Consider the following 18,855-nt stretch of genomic DNA (forward strand, 5'->3'; position numbering starts at 1 on the left):
ACAAGTAAAGCTCCTAAAAGCTTGAAATAAACGATATATACAAGGTGAGAGACTCCTCCCCATGCATGTAACTGCATTATAATTTTTGAGCATATAAATAAGTGACAAGGACATACCCACTGCAATGGACAACATAATAATAATAATAATTTCGTGCGGCTATTTCTAGCCGAGTGCAGCCCTTGTAAGGCACACCCTCCGATGAGGGTGGGCGGTATCTGCCATGTGTAGGTAACTGCGTGTTATTGTGGTGGAGGATAGTGTTATGTGTGGTGTGTGAGTTGCAGGGATGTTGGGGACAGCACAAACACCCAGTCCCCGGGCCATTAGAATTAACCAATGAATGTTAAAATCCCCGACCCAGCCGGGAATTGAACCCGGGACCCTCTGAACCGAAGGCCAGTATGCTGACCATTCAGCCAACGAGTCGGACAATGGACAACATGAAACACTGTGATGATGATGATAATAATAATAATGTTATTGCTTTAACATCCCACTAACACATTTTTGACAGTTTTTAAAGACACTGAGGTGTTGGAATTTTGTCCTGCAGGAGTTTTGTTACATGCCAGGAAATCTACCGACATGAGGCTGATGTATTTGAGCACCTTCAAATACCACTGGGCTGAGCCAGATGAAACGCTGTACTGGAGCAACATGTACAGATTCTTTTTAAATGCTACATCATATGCAGGAAGTGATCTTTGTATTAAGACTGGATGCATGTAATGTGGTTAATAGCCATAATTTTAAACAGAACTGATAAATTGACAGAAGGGTTGAGGTTGAAACACATTACTTTGGAAATTTATTCAAGGCCACATAATGCCTTATAAAGAATCTTATTATTTTTGCAGCGCTTTCTTTAAATTTTCTTTCTTTAAATTCTTGTTTTTTGTTCTTCTAAGATGATGAGACTGCACAGAAATATATGAAGTGGAGAAATTGATACATCCTTAGATGATGTCTTACCTTCAGAAACAAACCTGTTTCTTTCTTATATTTAAAAGACGATGTGCTACTACACTGTGAAATGCTGCATATGAATGAGAAGACTGAACTACTTGTGACATCCATACTCCCTTCAATGAGGTGGGGGACAGATGTCCTTGACATACAGGAGGAGCTAAGTTGCATGGCAATGATTTGTGAGATAATTGGATTTAAATTGCAGGTTGTTGAAAGCATTGTAAGGTCAGTTATACATCACATAATTACCTCATCCTTATTGTGGCTACTTCATATATTATATAAAGAAAACTTTCAAGGTTTCTTTACTTCTTTAGTCAAATTTACTGTAATTTTATCCTCATATGAAAGGTAGAAGTTTCATGAAGAACAAATATCCTTTCTTTTTTCTAATATGTGCCAGCTAAACATGTAAATAAAGTCACAGAGTTCTCATAATATAAACAATAGAATAAAATGTGCACACAATCCAATGTCTCAATGGTTAGTGACAATAAAACTACAGGATCATCAGACTTTATTCTTGTTTATAGTTATTCCTGCTTAACCCTCTAAGAAGAGTGGCCATGGCAGCAACAAGAATGGAACTCTTTGACTTCACCAATTCTGATTTTTATGAAATTTAGTAATAATGCATACATTGAAGTAAAAGTAACATGTGTGAAGTGTTTTTTTTCTTTAGCTTTTCTATCCTGAATAACTAAAAGAAAAATTTTGAACTCCTTCCACTAGTAATAACAATAATAATTCCGGGTGAGCTGGCCGTGCGGTTAGGGGTGCTTGGCTGTGGGCATGCATCCGTGAGATAGTATGTTTGAACTCCACTGTCAGCAGCCCTGAAGGTGGTCTTCCGTAGTTTCCCATTTTCACATCAGGCAAATGCTGAGGCTGTTCCTTAATTAAGCCATGATCGCTTCCTTCCCAATCCCACCATCATCACCATAAGAACTATCTGTGTCGGTGTGACATAAAAGCAAATAATAAAAATTTTTTGAAAAAAATAATGATAATACTAATCGTATGACCTCAGCTACCATGTACAGACATTTTAATTTGAACCCATCTGGATGTCTGCTTGATATTTTTGACATTCCATTTTACTCTAATCCAGTGGTGTGTAATATCTAATGCCATTTCTTTTCAGTTTTGACTCAGTTAATTTATAACTGTTAGGTTCTTCAGACTACCAAAACTAATTTTAGGTAATAAATTGCTGGGCTGAGTGGCTCAGATGATTGATGTGCTGGCCTTCCGACTCTAACTTGGCAGGTTTGATCCTGGCTCAGTCCAGTGGTATTTGAAGGTGCTCAAATATGTCAGTCTTGTGTCGGTAGATTTACTGGATCCTTTATGGGTGGGGGACGCAGACAAAGAATACACCCACAGTATGCCCTGCCTGTTGTAAAAGGCAACTAAAAGGGGCGACCAAGAGATGATTGAATTAGAACTACGAGGCTACTTGTAATTAGTACCATCACGCGAGTCGCATTTACTTCCGAGTAGTACCATTATGTTAGGTAAACAATAGGTTTGTGATTAGTAGCAACAGAAGGTGAATCAGTATGGATTGTACAGTACCCACGATTAGTACCATTGTGAGAAACACCACGGGTCTGAGCACTGTCTGTGATTAGTACCTACTATGTGAGGAACAGCATGGGATAGTACAAGTCCCTGTGATTAGTACACCTATGCGAGGAACACCGTGGGTTTGCACTGTCTATGAGTGGCGCGGTAATGCGAGAAACAGTGTAGGTCTGTGCATTATTACATTACCTGTGAGTAGTACCACAATGTGTGGAACACTGTAAGTCTACGTTACTCATGATTAGTACCACTATCTGAGACATACCATGGTTCTTACTTTCCTAGCGATAAGTACCATCATAAGGAGCCGTTGAACTGGATTTTGGACCCATTTAGACAACAAGCATCATCGATTCAGGATTGTGCTTTGGAAGCAGTCCCTTGGTCAGTATATACTATTGTTTTAATATAATTTTTGGGAAGGTGGGGCATTGCAGGTCGAATCCGCTGATTGTTTTAAGTTCATAATCATGGTTCATAATTTCCTTTTACTAATTCTAGTCAGTGGATTAATATTCAAATTATTTTTCTATATTGCGAGTTGGATCCACTGATCATTTTAAATTCATATTCATCCATTCATTAATCATCACATTTTTGAATTCTTTTGGACTTTTAAATTGCCATTGCATTTCGTCTCATTTTGTACCATTAGGGGCTAATGACGTAGATCATCAGATTTACTGGCATGTAAATGAACTCCCTTGGGACAAACGTCCAGTACCTCAGCATCTCTATAAACCTTCAGAAGTAATTAGGGGGATGTAAAAAATAATAACATTAAAAAAATTATCATTAGTGTTACGGTGTTACCCGTGGAAGGCAGAGGTGAAAGAAGGTGCGGGCTGGAATGGGTCTAACTACAAGGCCGAAAGATGAATTAAAATTTCAATAAAGGTTATATTTTCACAAGTAGAAAAACTTAACAAATTTTACATAGAATTTAAACAGATAACAACAACTCAACCGCAATCCACTAGTCAGGTACAAGGTATAATTTTACAAACGAAAGCCCGTGTTTCAGGGTCCTTAAAAGTTCTGGGCTTCGAGCCCCAATTACACAATCCTTGAGCTACTAGCCCAACTTTACCAAGGTACACTCATTTGTTCAAAGGGCAGAAAACCCCTTCATTCAAGGAGCATTAGCTCCAAAAACCATATTTGGCCTCCAAGAGGCTCTTTACCACATCAGAAAGAGCTGACCCGCTCTCAATTTTTCAAGCCTATTGAAGGCAATACCAGACTTTTACACTAAATTGACCTCAAGGCACCGCTTACATCAAATGAAACGGGAGTATCTCGTACCCAACCTACTGGGCCTCAGTGGAAAAGAACAGATTAATTAAATGGCCCAAAATACCAAGATGAATGGAGGCGTTGCTTGCACTCCTACATGAAACCTTTTAAAACCTAAGGGGCACTAGGCTGATGACACAGGGGCTATTCCCAAACTAAGGAGGTGACTCGTATAAGAAAAAAAATTTTAACACATTAAGAAGAGAAGAAAATCGGTTATGAAAACGTAGTCACCTCAAATCAAAAATGAAGGGGAGCTCGAGAGGGTAAAGCACTCTCTATCCCCGATTTACAGTTAAAGTAATAAGAAAATTTTACATAAGCCAGCACTAAGTTACATTTTTAGACAGGTAGGTTACATTGAAAAATTTCGGACCTTCCCCGAGGGTTAAACTGCTGAGCTAGCAAGAAATAAAGATGTTAAACGGCCATTACCTTGTTGAAGAGCTGCTGCCCAAAGGAAGAGGCGCTACCCGCCCCCTGCTACACGTCCATACACTAAGCTAGAGGTTAAAGAAGTGGCGACGAGCCGTGAAAATCAGCAGTTTTTAAACCCTCGGAGAAAGTTCGAGAAATTTCATGAATAATTAAGACACACCCACTCAACTTTATTGGCTGGCTAAAAGTTACACATCAAAATTGAAGAAGAAGGATACGATTGGTCAAAAATTAATTACAGAAAAATTTGATTGGCAAGTTCAAAACTGGCAGAAAGAAAAGATTTATATTGCCAACCCACCAATGAAAGAACGAAATTTAGTTATAGGAAAAATGAGTACAAAATATCTTCAAGAAAAGTTTCTTCACTTCGCACCAGGGTGCATGATCATAGTTTTTTAGTAGAGACATCTATAAGAGAATGTCCACACTTCTTGATTAATGGAAAACAAAACAAGTTGAACTCCACACAGTATTGACAACTTTGTAATCACAAAATTTATGGTAGTGCCATCTTCTGAGAAAACTTATAAGTTGATATAGTGGTTAAAGTTCAGAGTTTCTCCTGTAGAGGAGTACTTAACGCGGAAAATTCAGAGGTGCGGCGTAGGGGTGTACCAACCGGTACAATTAGCAATAAATTTATGAACTACCTGAAAAAGAAGACATGGTAACAGAATTATACTTGAAAAAGAAGCAACTGAATTTTCAAGTGTAATACTGTAATTTATTACTCAGAATTAGTTTAGGCAGTCTGAAGAATGTAACAATTATAAACGAATATGGTAATGGCAATGATTTGGGAGATAATTGGGTAAACATCAAATGTGTCACCAGAGATCTTTTACGTGCTGACATTCTATGACATGGAGTGTCGAATGAACTTCTTTCCACCCTTCAAAAATTTGACTACCTCTGCCAGGTCTGAACCCCCTACCTCGTGATCTGGAGGCTGACACTCTACCATTAAAAGCACCCTTTGATAAAATATACTGTAAGACAGAAATTACCATATATTTAAGGGGAGGTTGTAAGCCGTTTGGGGTTGAAAATACAATGTTTAGATTTTTAATGATTTTGTTAGCTGGAAGTCCATTTTATAATGTTCATGTGTTTTCTTGCTGAAATAGCACCCCCAAACGCCACAGCCATTTAAATGGCACATGATGCCTACGTCTAGATCTGTTCCTTCTTTCCTGAGAACTGGAAAATTTTCAGTTTTCTGAGCTAGTTCCTTTCTATTTCAGAGCTTTGTGGATTCCAGGGGAGTTTTGCATCTTGCCCAGCCTGATAGATGCTGAGCTGCATTCCTTCGTTTACTCTCCAGTCACATGATCTTCTTCGAAAGTGCATGCAGAAGGACTCAAAATCCAAACCAGACATTCCATCATATGATTTGGACCAGGATACCAAACACAGTGTTTGTGGAGAAAAGGACTTTGTTAATAGGTGTACATGATGCTGCACTGGCATTCAGTGAGGAGAACCTGGTAGGATGTTTGATGAAACTGGGTATGGAACCACATGTGAACATGATTTGTGTGTGCTGTGAAATGGACAATTTACATATGATAAAGTCAGATATAATATTTTAAGCCAGTTCAGAGGAAGCTAGGAAGTTAAAAAGAAATTAGAAAAGGGGCAGAGAAGATGAAGACAACCTAGATGATCCAGAATATGGGCAAATATAGACAAACGTTCCTTTTTCTCAGGAAGTATTAATAGTAGAAATTTGAATTTTTCCAGCAATTCAAGTAGCTGGAATAAAGGATTCGAGGTTTTCTTGTGCATTTACCATAAATAGTAAAATTAATATTTTATGTTTCTGGAGGGAAAAGTGTTGAAGAATTTAACTTCTGAAAACAAATTAAAACATTACAAACAGTTTTCAAAAACCACCATTTAAAAAGAAATTACAGATCTAAAAGCCTGCAAAATTTTGTTTCAATAGGTCAAACACTTACTGAGAAAAAGGAACATGAACATCACAAATTTAATATGGTAGGGATACAGCTTACAACCTCCCCTTAACAGTCATCTCAGCTCAATTCTTATCAGAACGTACATATTATTTGCACAAAATAATAATAACAATAAAATAATAATTATTGTTATTATAAATTACCTGTGAAACAGGAATCTAATGTGATGAGGTTTGGCTCCATGGCTAAATGGTTAGCATGCTGGCCTTTGGCCACAGGCATCCCGGGTTCGATTCCCAGCAGGGTTGGGAATTTTAACCTTAACTAGTTAATTTTTCTGGCACGCGGGATGGGTGTATGTGTCGTCTTCATCATCATTTCATCCTCATCACGATGTGCAGGTCGTCCACAGGAGTCAAATCAAAAGGCTTGCATCTGGCGAGCCGAACTTGTCCTCGGACGCTCCTGGCACTAAAAGCCATATGCCATTTCAATGTGATGAGGTCACTTCATGGTAATGTAGCTGTACAACACAATGCTCAATGCAGAATTTATCATCACACCAAGAATAAAGCATATTCAGCATGGTTATCTGCACTGCAGTTTCCTGGTACATGAAATGTCTAGATCATTTGAATGTCAAACACAGGAAGCAATAGGAATAAAACTGGCTGCTTGCTAGGCATAGCAAAGCATTGGTTGATATTTGGACAAAGTCAGAGAATTATAAATAAGAGATTGCATTTTCATGATGAAAATTCTGTCATAGAGATTCATCTACCATTGTGGTCACATCGCATACTGACTGGAGTAATCTGGCAAATGTCCTATACAGTTGGAGTAAAATATCTGATGGTTGGAAATACAGTAAAACCTGTCTGCAAACCACTCCTATTAAGAGACCACCCCTCATAGGGAACGATTTTTTAAAGAACATATTTATAACTCCATAAGAACAATGTATTTTTTACTCCTACTTAAGGATCACTGAGCACACTTTTACTCCTTTTAAAAGAACAGATTTAAAAGTGACTCAATAAAAATTATGGCCTCCATTGATGCAGAAATTAATTCTAACAACATTGTTTAACAGTTCGTATTGTACATACTCTCCATCCACTAATCCTGTAGGAATGAAACTGAGAAAATTCTGAGAAGAGATAAGGCAGCAGGCAGCAAGTCTAACAAAAGAAGAAAAGGTGATTAGTGGCATGACAGACCTTGACCACTGTAAAGTCATTAACTAGGGACCCAGTGGTAAACAGTTCCAAATTTTCTAGCATAGTGTGAAGACGTCAAACATGTCCAGTAAGATGAGAATTGTATTATCATTAGAGGAGTGTGGGAGTGGACTGGGTAACAAAAATTAGTGGAAGAATTCAAATATAGCAGTTCTCAGATTAATTTTATTTTACTATCGAAGGACAATATTTTAAGTGATTGGAATTCATATGTAAATCATTACATGATGAGGAAGCTGCAGGAAAATTTTATGATACCGGTAACATGTTTTTGGTAGAATGGTTTAGAAGCACTAGGTCAGAGAACACTTATTAACAATAAAGGTAAACTGAAGGACCATCACTCAGCTTATATGGCATGTACAATGAAATATTATTACATGCTGAAAGCTAGTTTGTGATTGTCAGCATTATTGTACCTCACTGTATTTGTTATTTTGAAAGAAAGTTCACCAGTTATTTTATATAATATATTAACTTTAACATAGGTACAGCTTTACAAATACCATATTTTAATGTTTTTTTGTTTTTACATTTTTCTTTGTTTTAGTTACAACTTTATATATTATTTTAGCTACAAAATATAACAACATTAAACATAGAATTATTCCTATAGTCAATACAGAAATAACATCAAGGAGAAAATACTGGTACCAGGCAAGATCCAGAGCAGCAGAACGAAGATGGTGTGCTCCATTGTGCTTTATTACGTATTCTGTCCAGTAAACAGCAGTTTCAAGTGGAGTCTCAGGCCTGTCTCTAAACAGTTCTGAGAGTCTCTTCATTTTAATAGTGTAACTGAAAAAAGGAAACCAAGCCATAGGTTAATGCATAGTTACAACATTTCTCTTTATGAAGATTTAATTTTCCTGAGCATATCTTTCTTCATATACTGTATTAAAGAGACAAATTGTAAAATTTATCCACTTTACATACCAAAGAAAAAGGCAGTTCAACTTCAGTAACAACATATGTATATCATACTATGACTGAACATAATAATTAAGCCAACAGGGTACACATATCAGTTGGACTACATCAGGGGACAATGAAAATATTGAAACAAAAAGGCCTCCAGCTCAAACACTGTTTTAACGATCACCGCCTTGTGTTTTTAATTTTCATTTTTTTAAGGAAAAACATTTTAACAAGCACTTCATATCATGTGTCTAATGTTTTGAATTTATTATATATATTTTACTGAGGATGATCCTAAGCCAGGTTGAAACATGCCTATGTAAAATTTCATCTTAATTGGATGTAATATTGAGTATTGACTTGGAGGATAATCAACATAATTTTGTACAATTTGTAAGAAGTATGCAAAACGTTTACACATTCATGACTGGAAAATATGCCTCTGCTGCCAAGACCTAGTTGTTACAGTGCACTATGTCTTCTGATGCAGGCTAGAACAAATTTATTACTTTAATTGACCTGTCTCAGTAACCTTCTTGGCTTTGATGATATGAAAGTGACCGAGGGATGAGTGATGCTAGTAATGCCATCCCTTATGCAGCCAGTCCCTTTTATGAATGGTGTAAAAATCTTGCACATAGGGTCGGCTGGTGCGAGCATTTCAGGGGCTTGGCAGACTGAGATGTAATAACAACTTCTGGCTCAGCGAGGAAAGGAACTACCTCACTCCTAATTTCCCTAGTATACCTCTTGGGCCACCTGTAACAGCTGATGGTGGAGCTGCTGAGGTCCAAACAGGGTGAGCACTCAACATACATACAACAGGAAAATTATGCAAATTTTTTGTTTTTTAGGAAATTTCCATTTAAAAATAAAGGTGGGGAAAATTACATGAGGGAGGGGGAGGGGGGAATTACCTGGGTAAATACAGTAGGTATATCAGTAGTAAAAGACTCTAAACACAAGGTAAAAAGAATTCAACAGTTTTAATATAACATAAATACCAATTAACTGAGAAATACTAGTTGTGCTTATGTTTTTTAGACCTGGAACCCCTGTGTTGGTGGTGGTAGAATACATCCGCAGAATCTTCTGCCTGTTGTATGAGGCTACTGAGAGGGAGATCCCAGAGACTCTCAACCTGAGAGCGTGGGTTGGCGACCATGGGACCTCTAGCCGAAATTGGCATTGCTTCCTCGTATTTGCACCAGGCTTTCATCATTCCTATCTGCCTTTCCTTGGTCAGCTCTTATTCTCTTACAACCTCACCAGTATTAGGTTTGCAATGCACAGGAAGTCTCATTTCCACACTTCTAGGTACGAAATGAGATGAAATGTAATGACAATTTAAAAGTTCAAAAGCATTCACTGACCAGAATAAAAAACGTAATGATGAAGAATGAATGGATGGATATGAATTTCCCTGCATGATGGTACTAATCACATCAGTGGATCTGACTCAGAAACTATCATAAACAATAGTATTACTAACCAAGGAACTCCTTCTAAAGCACAATGCTGAATTGAGGATGCTTGTTGTTAAAAGGGGTCCAATTCCAGGTCAATGTCCCCTCATAATGGTACTTATCGCTAGTGAAGTAGAACCATGGTATTGTCAGAAGTAGCATAGACTCACGTTGTTCCACATTTTGTGGTACTACTCACAAGTATTGTACGTCGCACAGGTAATGCAGATATATGGTGTTTCCCACATAATGACACCACTCATAGACAACGCAAACCCATGCTGTTTGTCACCTAGATGTACTAATCATGGGTCGCGGTATTTCCGTGATGTTCCTCATATAGTGAGTACTAATCACAGGCAACGCAGACCCATGGTGTCACTCATATAGTGGTACTAATCACAGGCAATGCCCAGACCTGTGGTGTTTCTCACAATGGTACTAATCATGGGTACTGAAAAACCCATACAGATTCACCTTCTGTTGCTACTGATGACAAACATATTGAGTACCAAACATAGTGGTACTACTTGCAAGTAAAGGCAACCCATGGTATTCTCCGTGTGATGGTACTAATCACGAGTAGTTTCATGGTTCTAATACAATCACCCCTTTTAATCGCATCTTATGGCAGGCAGGGGATACGATGGGTGTATTCTTCACCTGCATCTCCTACCCACAGGGGGTAGAGAGAAAAAAGAAGGGACCCGTCACTTGAAGTAACAGACGAAGAAAGACAAGGGCCATGAACGGCATGAAAATGAAAGACTCCCTAGGCCTCAAAATGCTCTAATAGGTACCGTAGGGGTTGGAAAAGAACAAGAGTTGATCAAGGGAGGTCTGACAGGATAGATGAAAGTGTGGAGCCTGGCGCAAGTAAGTGGAAGCAATTCCAGGACTCAGCTAAGTTCCCCATGGTCGCTGACCCAGCTCCCAAGTTGAGAGCTCCTGGGGCCCCTTTCAGTCACCTCTTACAACAGGCAGGGGATACCATGGGAGTATTCTTCATCTGAGCCCCCCACCCACAGGGGGTACCCTCATTATTTGAAGGTTTGGAATTCTCTCATTTTTCCTTTGATTAGGGTTAAGAGAGGATTATTGTCCAGTTGTACTTCCTCTTAAAGCAAAAGCATCACTTTATACCTAGAGAAGTATGTGACATGATGTCAGTTGGGCAGAAACCTAAGTAGATCAAAATGCCAGGTAGGGAGTACAAAATTGGAGCAAATGGATTTTTTTAAATATTGGGCCTATATTTCGAGTACATTTTCTGAGGATAGTGGTATGTTGAAAGAAATCAAATCTAAATGTAACAATTTACAGTTGTGGTCAGCATTCCTTTCTAGGTAAGATTGAGTTCATGGACATAGTTATCTACATATTGTTCTGTTTTAATTCCAGTTTTGCTGTACAGGAATGAATGCTGAGTGACCTGGATATCTTAAACGTTAGCTGGAGGGATCAGATATAAAAGTATGGTAATAAGAATTATGGTTGTAATGAACAGGTGAGAATATTGTAGGAATGTAAATACAGTTAAAAGTTAAGATCATAACGAACATTAATTAGGTGAAGCTGTGTTCATGAGTTGACATCAGGGAAGGCAGATAAACTGGGTGTAGGTTATGTACGAGATTGTGGACTTATTTGTGAAGGAAAATGCAGCTTGACACATAAGAGATGATGATTGAACTCTGTATTTTAAAGGAATGGAAAGGGGAGAATGCTACCTATTATTGCATGAATGCTCTAGGATTAATTCTGAACATTTCCTTCAGATTAATAAAAGGAGGTGTAAACTCTACTCAAGTTCTATGTCTGCAGGTCACTTACCAATCATTTCTGAGATAAAACAACAAGCCACAATTTCTTTTATAAAAATTAATGCTCTTCCACAAGATACTTGAGTAACTAAGATTGCAAGTCAGTAGCTTCTCAAGACTCTGGCATTACCATTAAGTACTGATAATGATTGTCTGAATCAACTCAAGTTTCCCACCCAAATTGAAAACATTCATCCAGCAACCTCCTCTGCTGGGTATCAACCATACATCAGTCTTTCCTTACTGTCTGCAGTAAAAGAGCATGATACTCCTTCTATAGTACAACAACTAGCACAAAGAAATGTCAGTGAGGAATATCCTTCAGACAAATACTTGAAGATTTGCACTGAAAGATCACTAATAAATTTAGGTACAAAAGAAAGAGCAGGAATCTACTCAGAACTACTCTTTTACATTTTAGTTGGAGCAACAAAATCAGTTTTAATGGGAAAATTAATGCTATTGCAGTGGCACTTGAACAACTTTTCAGACCAGTGGCTTTCAAGAAGGTTATGGATTGCAAAACTACAATCCATACTGTTGCATCAAACAAACAACTTGTAACCCACAAGAAGCAAGGAAGATGATAAGTCTTTAAAGGAGACAAGGCAGTAATGTCGTGGGTACCCTTATGGTAAAACAAAAATATCTGTGCTAAAAAAATAAATTATAATAGTCTGTCTTACCTGGGAGTGTAAAGAACTTTGCGTACAGTAGCCAGGAAGCTGTCTTTAGTCAATGTGTTGTAATCGACCATTTCTCCAACACCACGAGCAATGCTCTTCCGAATGTTAACAAATTGATCAGCTAGAAATGGCATTCCCACTACTGGAACTCCATGGTATATTGCTTCCTGTGTACTCAATAAGCCAGAATGTGTGATGAAAAGTTTTACATTTGGGTGACCTATTGAAGAAAGGTTTAAAGAATATTATCGCCAAAATTGTCCCTTAAACACATAACATTACTATGGTAAATACTATCAGTAGCATCACTGTCACATGGTTAGTAATACAATGTTGACTATTAAGATAGCAATACTAAACGTGACAAGAACTATCAAAGCTATCATTTTTATCCAAAGATCATATGGTACATGTGAGAAACATTTACATTTACAGTTTATGTAATCAAAATCTTCCGGGCTATTCTACCGTGGTCTACTCCTCCTATTCCTGCCAGACTGCTGCGGTAGTCATCTTCTGTGATGTCGTCTAAGTACTCTCTCGAAACGTTTGGCAGGAATGAGAGGAGTAGACCACAGCAGAATAGCCCACAAGGTTTTGATTATATTGACTCCAGCTGTGAAAGCCTTCATACTTTGATGACTTACAGTTTAGTTTAGTATGTAGAACATTCATAAATATGTATCCTGTAAAACCACAATGGGTAGTAATAATTTTTCAGCCATGTGCAGTCTCTGGTGAGCCAGTCATTGTGCTGTCATGGACTAGATGTTTTGATAAGTGACAGATCCAGTAATAATTTTATGTGGCTATTGCTAGCCTGTTGCAGCTCCTTGCAAGACCCTCTGACAAGGTTGGACTACGTCTGCCATGTATGGGAAACTGTGTGTTGATGTAGTAGAGGATAGTGTTGTGTGTGGAGTATGAGTTTCAGAAATGTTGGGGATAGCACAAACACATAGTACCTGAGCCAAGGGAAGTAACCATTTAAAATTAAAATCCTTAACCCAAACAGGAATTGAACCCAGGGCCCTAAGGACTGAAGGCCAAGATGCTAATCTCTCATCCATAGAGATGGACTCAGATGCAGTGAACACACAGGCCAAGGGAGAAGTGGAACGTGTTAACCACACAGGAATTTTAATCTATTTCATTTCATGTATGTTGTGAGAATGGTCATTGGCCTATGTCAGACCCCAAAGATAAAGAACAATGGGGTTTAACATTACAGAGGAGTAACAGTGACTGGTCAGCATATTTGGAATGCATACCAGAATCTACTGAAACTATATATTTTTTAAAATTTTTATTTGCTTGTTGCTTTACATCGCACCGGCACAGATAGGTCTTATGGCGATGATGGGATAGGGAAGGGCTAGAAGTTGGAAGGAAGCAGCTGTGGCCCTAATTAACGTACAGCCCCAGTATTTGCCTGGTGTGAAAATGGGAAACCACGGAAAACCATCTTCAGGGCTGCCGACAGTGGGATTCGAACCCACTATCTCCCGGATACAAGCTCACAGCCTACTGAAACTATAATCCAATGGCAATGCTCTTACTGTGGTACTACCAGGCAGAGATATGACCATCTTATTGCTGCTGACAGAAACATGAGTTGACAGAAAGGCTTATTTTATACCATTTCTTTCTCATTATGTGATGCCCATGGTACCATTGCAGCTGTGCTGCGCAGTCAAAGGTAGTTGAAGCAATGAGCACCTTGAAAAATTGCTCCAATGTTGTAGATGTTGTTGAACTGTGTCACTGGACACTGGTTTCCTGTTGACTGTCCCAGATTTGATCCTTCATGTTGGCTATTCATTCTTCTTCAACTGGCAGACTGATAGATGATAGCACTTTCTGATTGAGTGAGGAAAGCAATGCAGAACTCCTTCTGCATACCATCAGTGATGCCTAGGCTATCTCTGACAACTAACTATCTAAGAGCTATCTATGCCAAAGGCAAGCATTTATACAAGTGTAGGTACTGTACATACTTCTCCTAGTGCTCCGTCACTTCATTGTTGTATAAAGCAGGTTTGCAGTGGTGTCTCAATGGCACACTAGCTGCCAGTGTTTTGGAAAGGTGTTGCAGTCCAACTGATAAGCCCACTGCCACACTGGGGTGAAATGCTGGTGAATTCTTTTTACAATTTGTTTTACGCCGCACCGACACAAATAGGTCTTGTGGCGATGACAGGATAGGAAAGGTCTAGGAGTGGGAAGGAAGTGGCCATTGCCTTAATTAAGGTACAGACCCAGCATTTGTCTGGTGTGAAAATGGGAAACCACGGAAACCATCTTCAGGGCTGCCGACAGCGGGGCTCGAACCCACTATCTCCTGGATGCTGGTAATTTCATGATTGAAAAGACCTAAAGAGCATTCATGTTTTCAACAGTGAAACTTCCTCTCAATCAACGCAGCTGGTTGGTATAATTTTGGATAACAGTTACAGATTGTTTGATATACTTTGAGTTCCTTGTCTTGTTAGATGACCAAGTAAGATGGTTAATACATTGACCAGAAATCATCCTGAATCTGCACAGTGGCCCAAAGTGAATACAGATCCCTCCATTTATTGGAGGCTCTTTATATTCATTGTTAACCGGTATCCAGGATCAGTTATTTACACAGGTGGTTCAAGAGCAGAAGCAAAAGCACTCTGTGCATTTATCATTGATAATAATAGGTTTCATTTTCCTCTACCTGAAACCAGTAGCAGGTACACAGCAGAACTCTATGTCCAACTCGTTGGCTGAATGGTCAGCATACTGGCCTTCAGTTCAGAGGGTTCCGGGTTCGATTCCCGGCCGTGTTGGAGATTTTAACCTTCATTGGTTAATTCCAATGGCCCGGGGGCTGGATATTTGTGCTGTCCCCAACATCCCTGCAACTCACACACCACACATAACACTATCCTCCACCACAATAACACGCAGTTACCTACACATGGCAGATGCCACCCACCCTCATCGGAGGGTCTGCCTTACAAGGGCTGCACTTGGCTAGAAATAGCCACACGAAATGATTATAGCAGAGCTCTATGCTATCCTTGAAGCTCTGCGGTATTCACTGACTAGTGAATGTCAGCACTTTCTGCTGTGTACTGATTCCTTGAACTTGTTACAGTCTATCTATATATGTTAACCATGGAATCCTTTGAAGTAGTGGATCCAGGATCTGCTGGCCAGTTTGTGCGGGTTAGCAGGAGAATGATGTTTCTGTGGCTCCCAAGCTACATGGCTGTAGCAGGAAATGAGTTAGCTGATGGGGTTGCAAGGAGGTGGCAATATTGCCCCTGTTCCCTTACAAAATTCCAGCCAATGATATTTGTTCTAAGCTGAGCCATTTGATAGTATCCCATTGGGAGATGGAGTGGAAGGCCATCCCTCTTTTAAATAAGCTGAGAACAGTTAAAGGAACAATGAAGGTATGGAAGATTTCCCTTCAGATCTCTCAGAGAGAAGCAGTGGTATTGTGTTGTCTTCGGATCAGCCATGGTATAGCCATTCACTCCTACTTACCGAAAGGAGAAGATCCCCTGATGTGTACTTGTGGTGGTCATCTGACCATTGTACACATCCTTACAGAGAGTGCGGACCTGGCCAATCTGCACTGTAGTCTGAAACCTCCAAGTACCATCCCCTCGTTCTAAGAGATGAGGAGCAGTCAGTAGATCTCATGATCCATTTTATTGTGTTTAAAAGTAGTTTTAAATTTTTTCTTTATTGTTAACTACGCTTTTATTCTGTACATTATGTTTTGTATTTATCCTGGTGTATTTTTTAGTATGTGTTTTAGGTTGTAAGATTAATAAAATATATGTTTTTTTCTTCTCAGTATTCTTTTTTTTTTTTACATTTTATTCTATTTTAAATTATTTTATAGGAAAATAAGGCATTGCAAATTAGATCCATTGATTATTTTAAATTCATAATAATTTTCCTCGTCATTATCATTTTATAAAATCCTAGTCAGTGGGTACATTTCAATCTATTATTTCATATTGTTTCATCTCATACCATCATGGCTGATGACCCAGGTGTTTGGCCCCTTTAAATAATAAGCATCATCATCACTGAGTTATGTAATGAATAAATAGAATCAGACTGAATTTATGATGATCATTGTTACAAAAATGTAGAAATAAATTATCATATAGTGACACCTAATTATTGGTAAATTGCTATGCATGACAACAATATAATTCTTGCATTATTTTGTTCTTCACACGTACAAATTTGAACTTAAAATTTGAATTTACAAAAAGCTTATCAATTTGCAACTTACCTAAAATGTCATTTTGGGGTAGCCATTTACCAACTTTTACATTTTTAGGTTGGCCTGGTAAGGTATCAGATTCCCATTTCCACAACACTTTATGAGGGAGTTCAGAGAAAGCTTCTAGTATCATCTGTCGTTTCTCAGCAGTAAGTTTATCGCTTCGTACATTGCTTCCTAAACTGAAGTATATTACACCTTCCTTAGCATCATCCAGATATTTTTGCAGATCCTATAAAAAATCATGTTAAAGTGTTTTAAATACAGTGCAATCAAGAGACTAATTATAAATTTGTATGAAAATAATATATTTTTCAAGAGTTTCAAGTAACATTGTAACATTTATATTAATTTATTGGGATGCATCTAAACACTGAAATCGAGTTTTGATATTGTAATAATCAGAATATACAAAAACAGTTGATCTGTACAACAGTGAGTACAGACATTAGTTCATGGCTTCATTGACCAATCATTATAAGAATATCAAGAAATTTAACGAATCAAAACTGTCTGTCACTGAGCAAGTTGACTGTGCGGTTAGGGTCACATAGCAGCCTTGCATTTGGGAGATGATAGGTTCAAATCCACCGTCGGCAGCCTTGAAGATAGTTTTCCATGGTTTCCCATTTTCACACCAGGCAAATGCTGGGGGCTGTAACTTAAATAAGGACATGGTCGTTACCTTCTCAATTCTAGCATTTTCCATCCTTGCATTGCCAAAACACCTATGAGGGTGGGAGACACAGATAAAGAATACACCCACAGTATTCCCTGCCTGTCGTAAGAGGGGTGACCAAGGGATGATTGAATTAGAACCATAAGACTACTTGTAATTAGTACCATCATGCGAGGAACAGCATGGGTCACCTTTACTTGCGATTAGTACCACTATGTTAGGTACATAATAGGTTTGTGATTAGTACGTAGCAACAGAAGGTGAATTAGTATGAGTTTTACAGTACCTGTGATTAGTACCAGTAAATGCAGAACACCACAGTCTTATGTTGCTTGTGAGAAACACCATCGTGTCTGGGTGTTGCCTGTGATTAGTACCACTATATGAGCGACACCATGATTCTGCGTTGCCTGTGATTAGTACCCATTATGTGAGGAACACCATGGGGTAGTACGAGTCCCTGTGATTAGTACACCTATGTGAGGAACACCATGTGTTTGCGTTGCCTATGAGTTGTGTCATAATGTGAGAAACACCATAGATCTGTGTTAACTGTGCGTATTACATTACCTGTGAGTAGTACCACAATATGTGGAACACTACCGTAAGTCTGTGTTACTCATGATTAGTACCGCTACATAAGAAATAGCATGGCTCTTACCTTCCTAGCAATAAGAACCATTATGAGGGGCTGGTGGCCTGGATTTTCGATCCCTTTAGACAACAAGCAGGATTGCGTTTTGGAAGCAGGCCCCTTGGTCAGTATACAAAGGTGATTTGAAAAGTCCGTGCAAAGTCCGAGAGATGGCACCACCGGCGAGTATCAAGGTCAGGTTTAGTTAGTAGCATCTCTTGAATGAATGCACACCAAGTTTCAGCCATATTGGTCTATTTCTTTGTGTTTGGTATTTGTGTGAATCAAGGAAGTCGAGTGATTTTCAAGAAATGGACGAAAAAGAATTTCGTGTGGTGATTAAACATTACTTTATGAAAGGCAAAACGCCTCAGGAGACTAAAGAGAAGCTTGATAAACATTATGATGACTCTGTACCTTTGATTAGAACAGTTTATAAGTGGTTCCAAAATTTTCGGACTGGCCATATGAGCACAAGTGACGCTGAACATTCTGGATGGCCTGTGGAGGTTACAGCTCCAGAAATCATTGATCATATCCATGATATGGTGATGGATGACAGAAGAGTTAAGGTGCATGAGATTGCTAGTGCTGTGGGCATCTCGACTGAATGGGTACATAATATTTTGCATAAACATTTGGACATGAGAAAGCTATCCGCAAGATGGGTGCTGCGATTCCTCACGCTTGACCAAAAACGGAATCGTGTGAAGTGTTGCAAGGATGGTTTGCAGCTGTTCCAGAAGAATCCGGAGGACTTTAAGTGTCGTTTTGTCACTGTGGGTGAAACATGGATACATTGCTATACTCCTGAGACCAAACAACAATCTAAACAATGGGTTACCAAGGGGGAATCTGCACCAAAAAAGGCGAAGACCATTCCTTTGGCCGGAAAGGTTATGGCGACTGTC

The 18,855-nt window shown here is 38.8% G+C and overlaps 2 protein-coding genes across 3 annotated transcripts in view; both read right to left on the minus strand.

The window, feature by feature from the left end:
• LOC136872181 (UDP-glycosyltransferase UGT5) overlaps positions 1-1,072 on the minus strand; it is a 108,183-nt gene extending 107,111 nt beyond the window's left edge. The window contains exon 1 of the mRNA XM_068227462.1: positions 976-1,072. The gene's annotated coding sequence lies outside the window, so the exon portion shown is untranslated. The remainder of the gene's footprint in view (positions 1-975) is intronic.
• A 6,840-nt stretch (positions 1,073-7,912) lies between these two features.
• LOC137500404 (UDP-glycosyltransferase UGT5-like) overlaps positions 7,913-18,855 on the minus strand; it is a 53,533-nt gene continuing 42,590 nt past the window's right edge. For both annotated transcript variants that reach the window (XM_068227175.1, XM_068227174.1), the window contains exons 3-5: positions 16,641-16,863; positions 12,350-12,569; positions 7,913-8,254 (exon numbers count right to left, since the gene is read on the minus strand). In XM_068227175.1, the coding sequence (XP_068083276.1) occupies positions 7,969-8,254; positions 12,350-12,569; positions 16,641-16,863 (729 nt within the window). In that variant the 3' untranslated portion in view covers positions 7,913-7,968. The remainder of the gene's footprint in view (positions 8,255-12,349; positions 12,570-16,640; positions 16,864-18,855) is intronic.

This window comes from Anabrus simplex, chromosome 4 (genome assembly GCF_040414725.1).
Source record: "Anabrus simplex isolate iqAnaSimp1 chromosome 4, ASM4041472v1, whole genome shotgun sequence".
Taxonomy (NCBI): domain Eukaryota; kingdom Metazoa; phylum Arthropoda; class Insecta; order Orthoptera; family Tettigoniidae; genus Anabrus; species Anabrus simplex.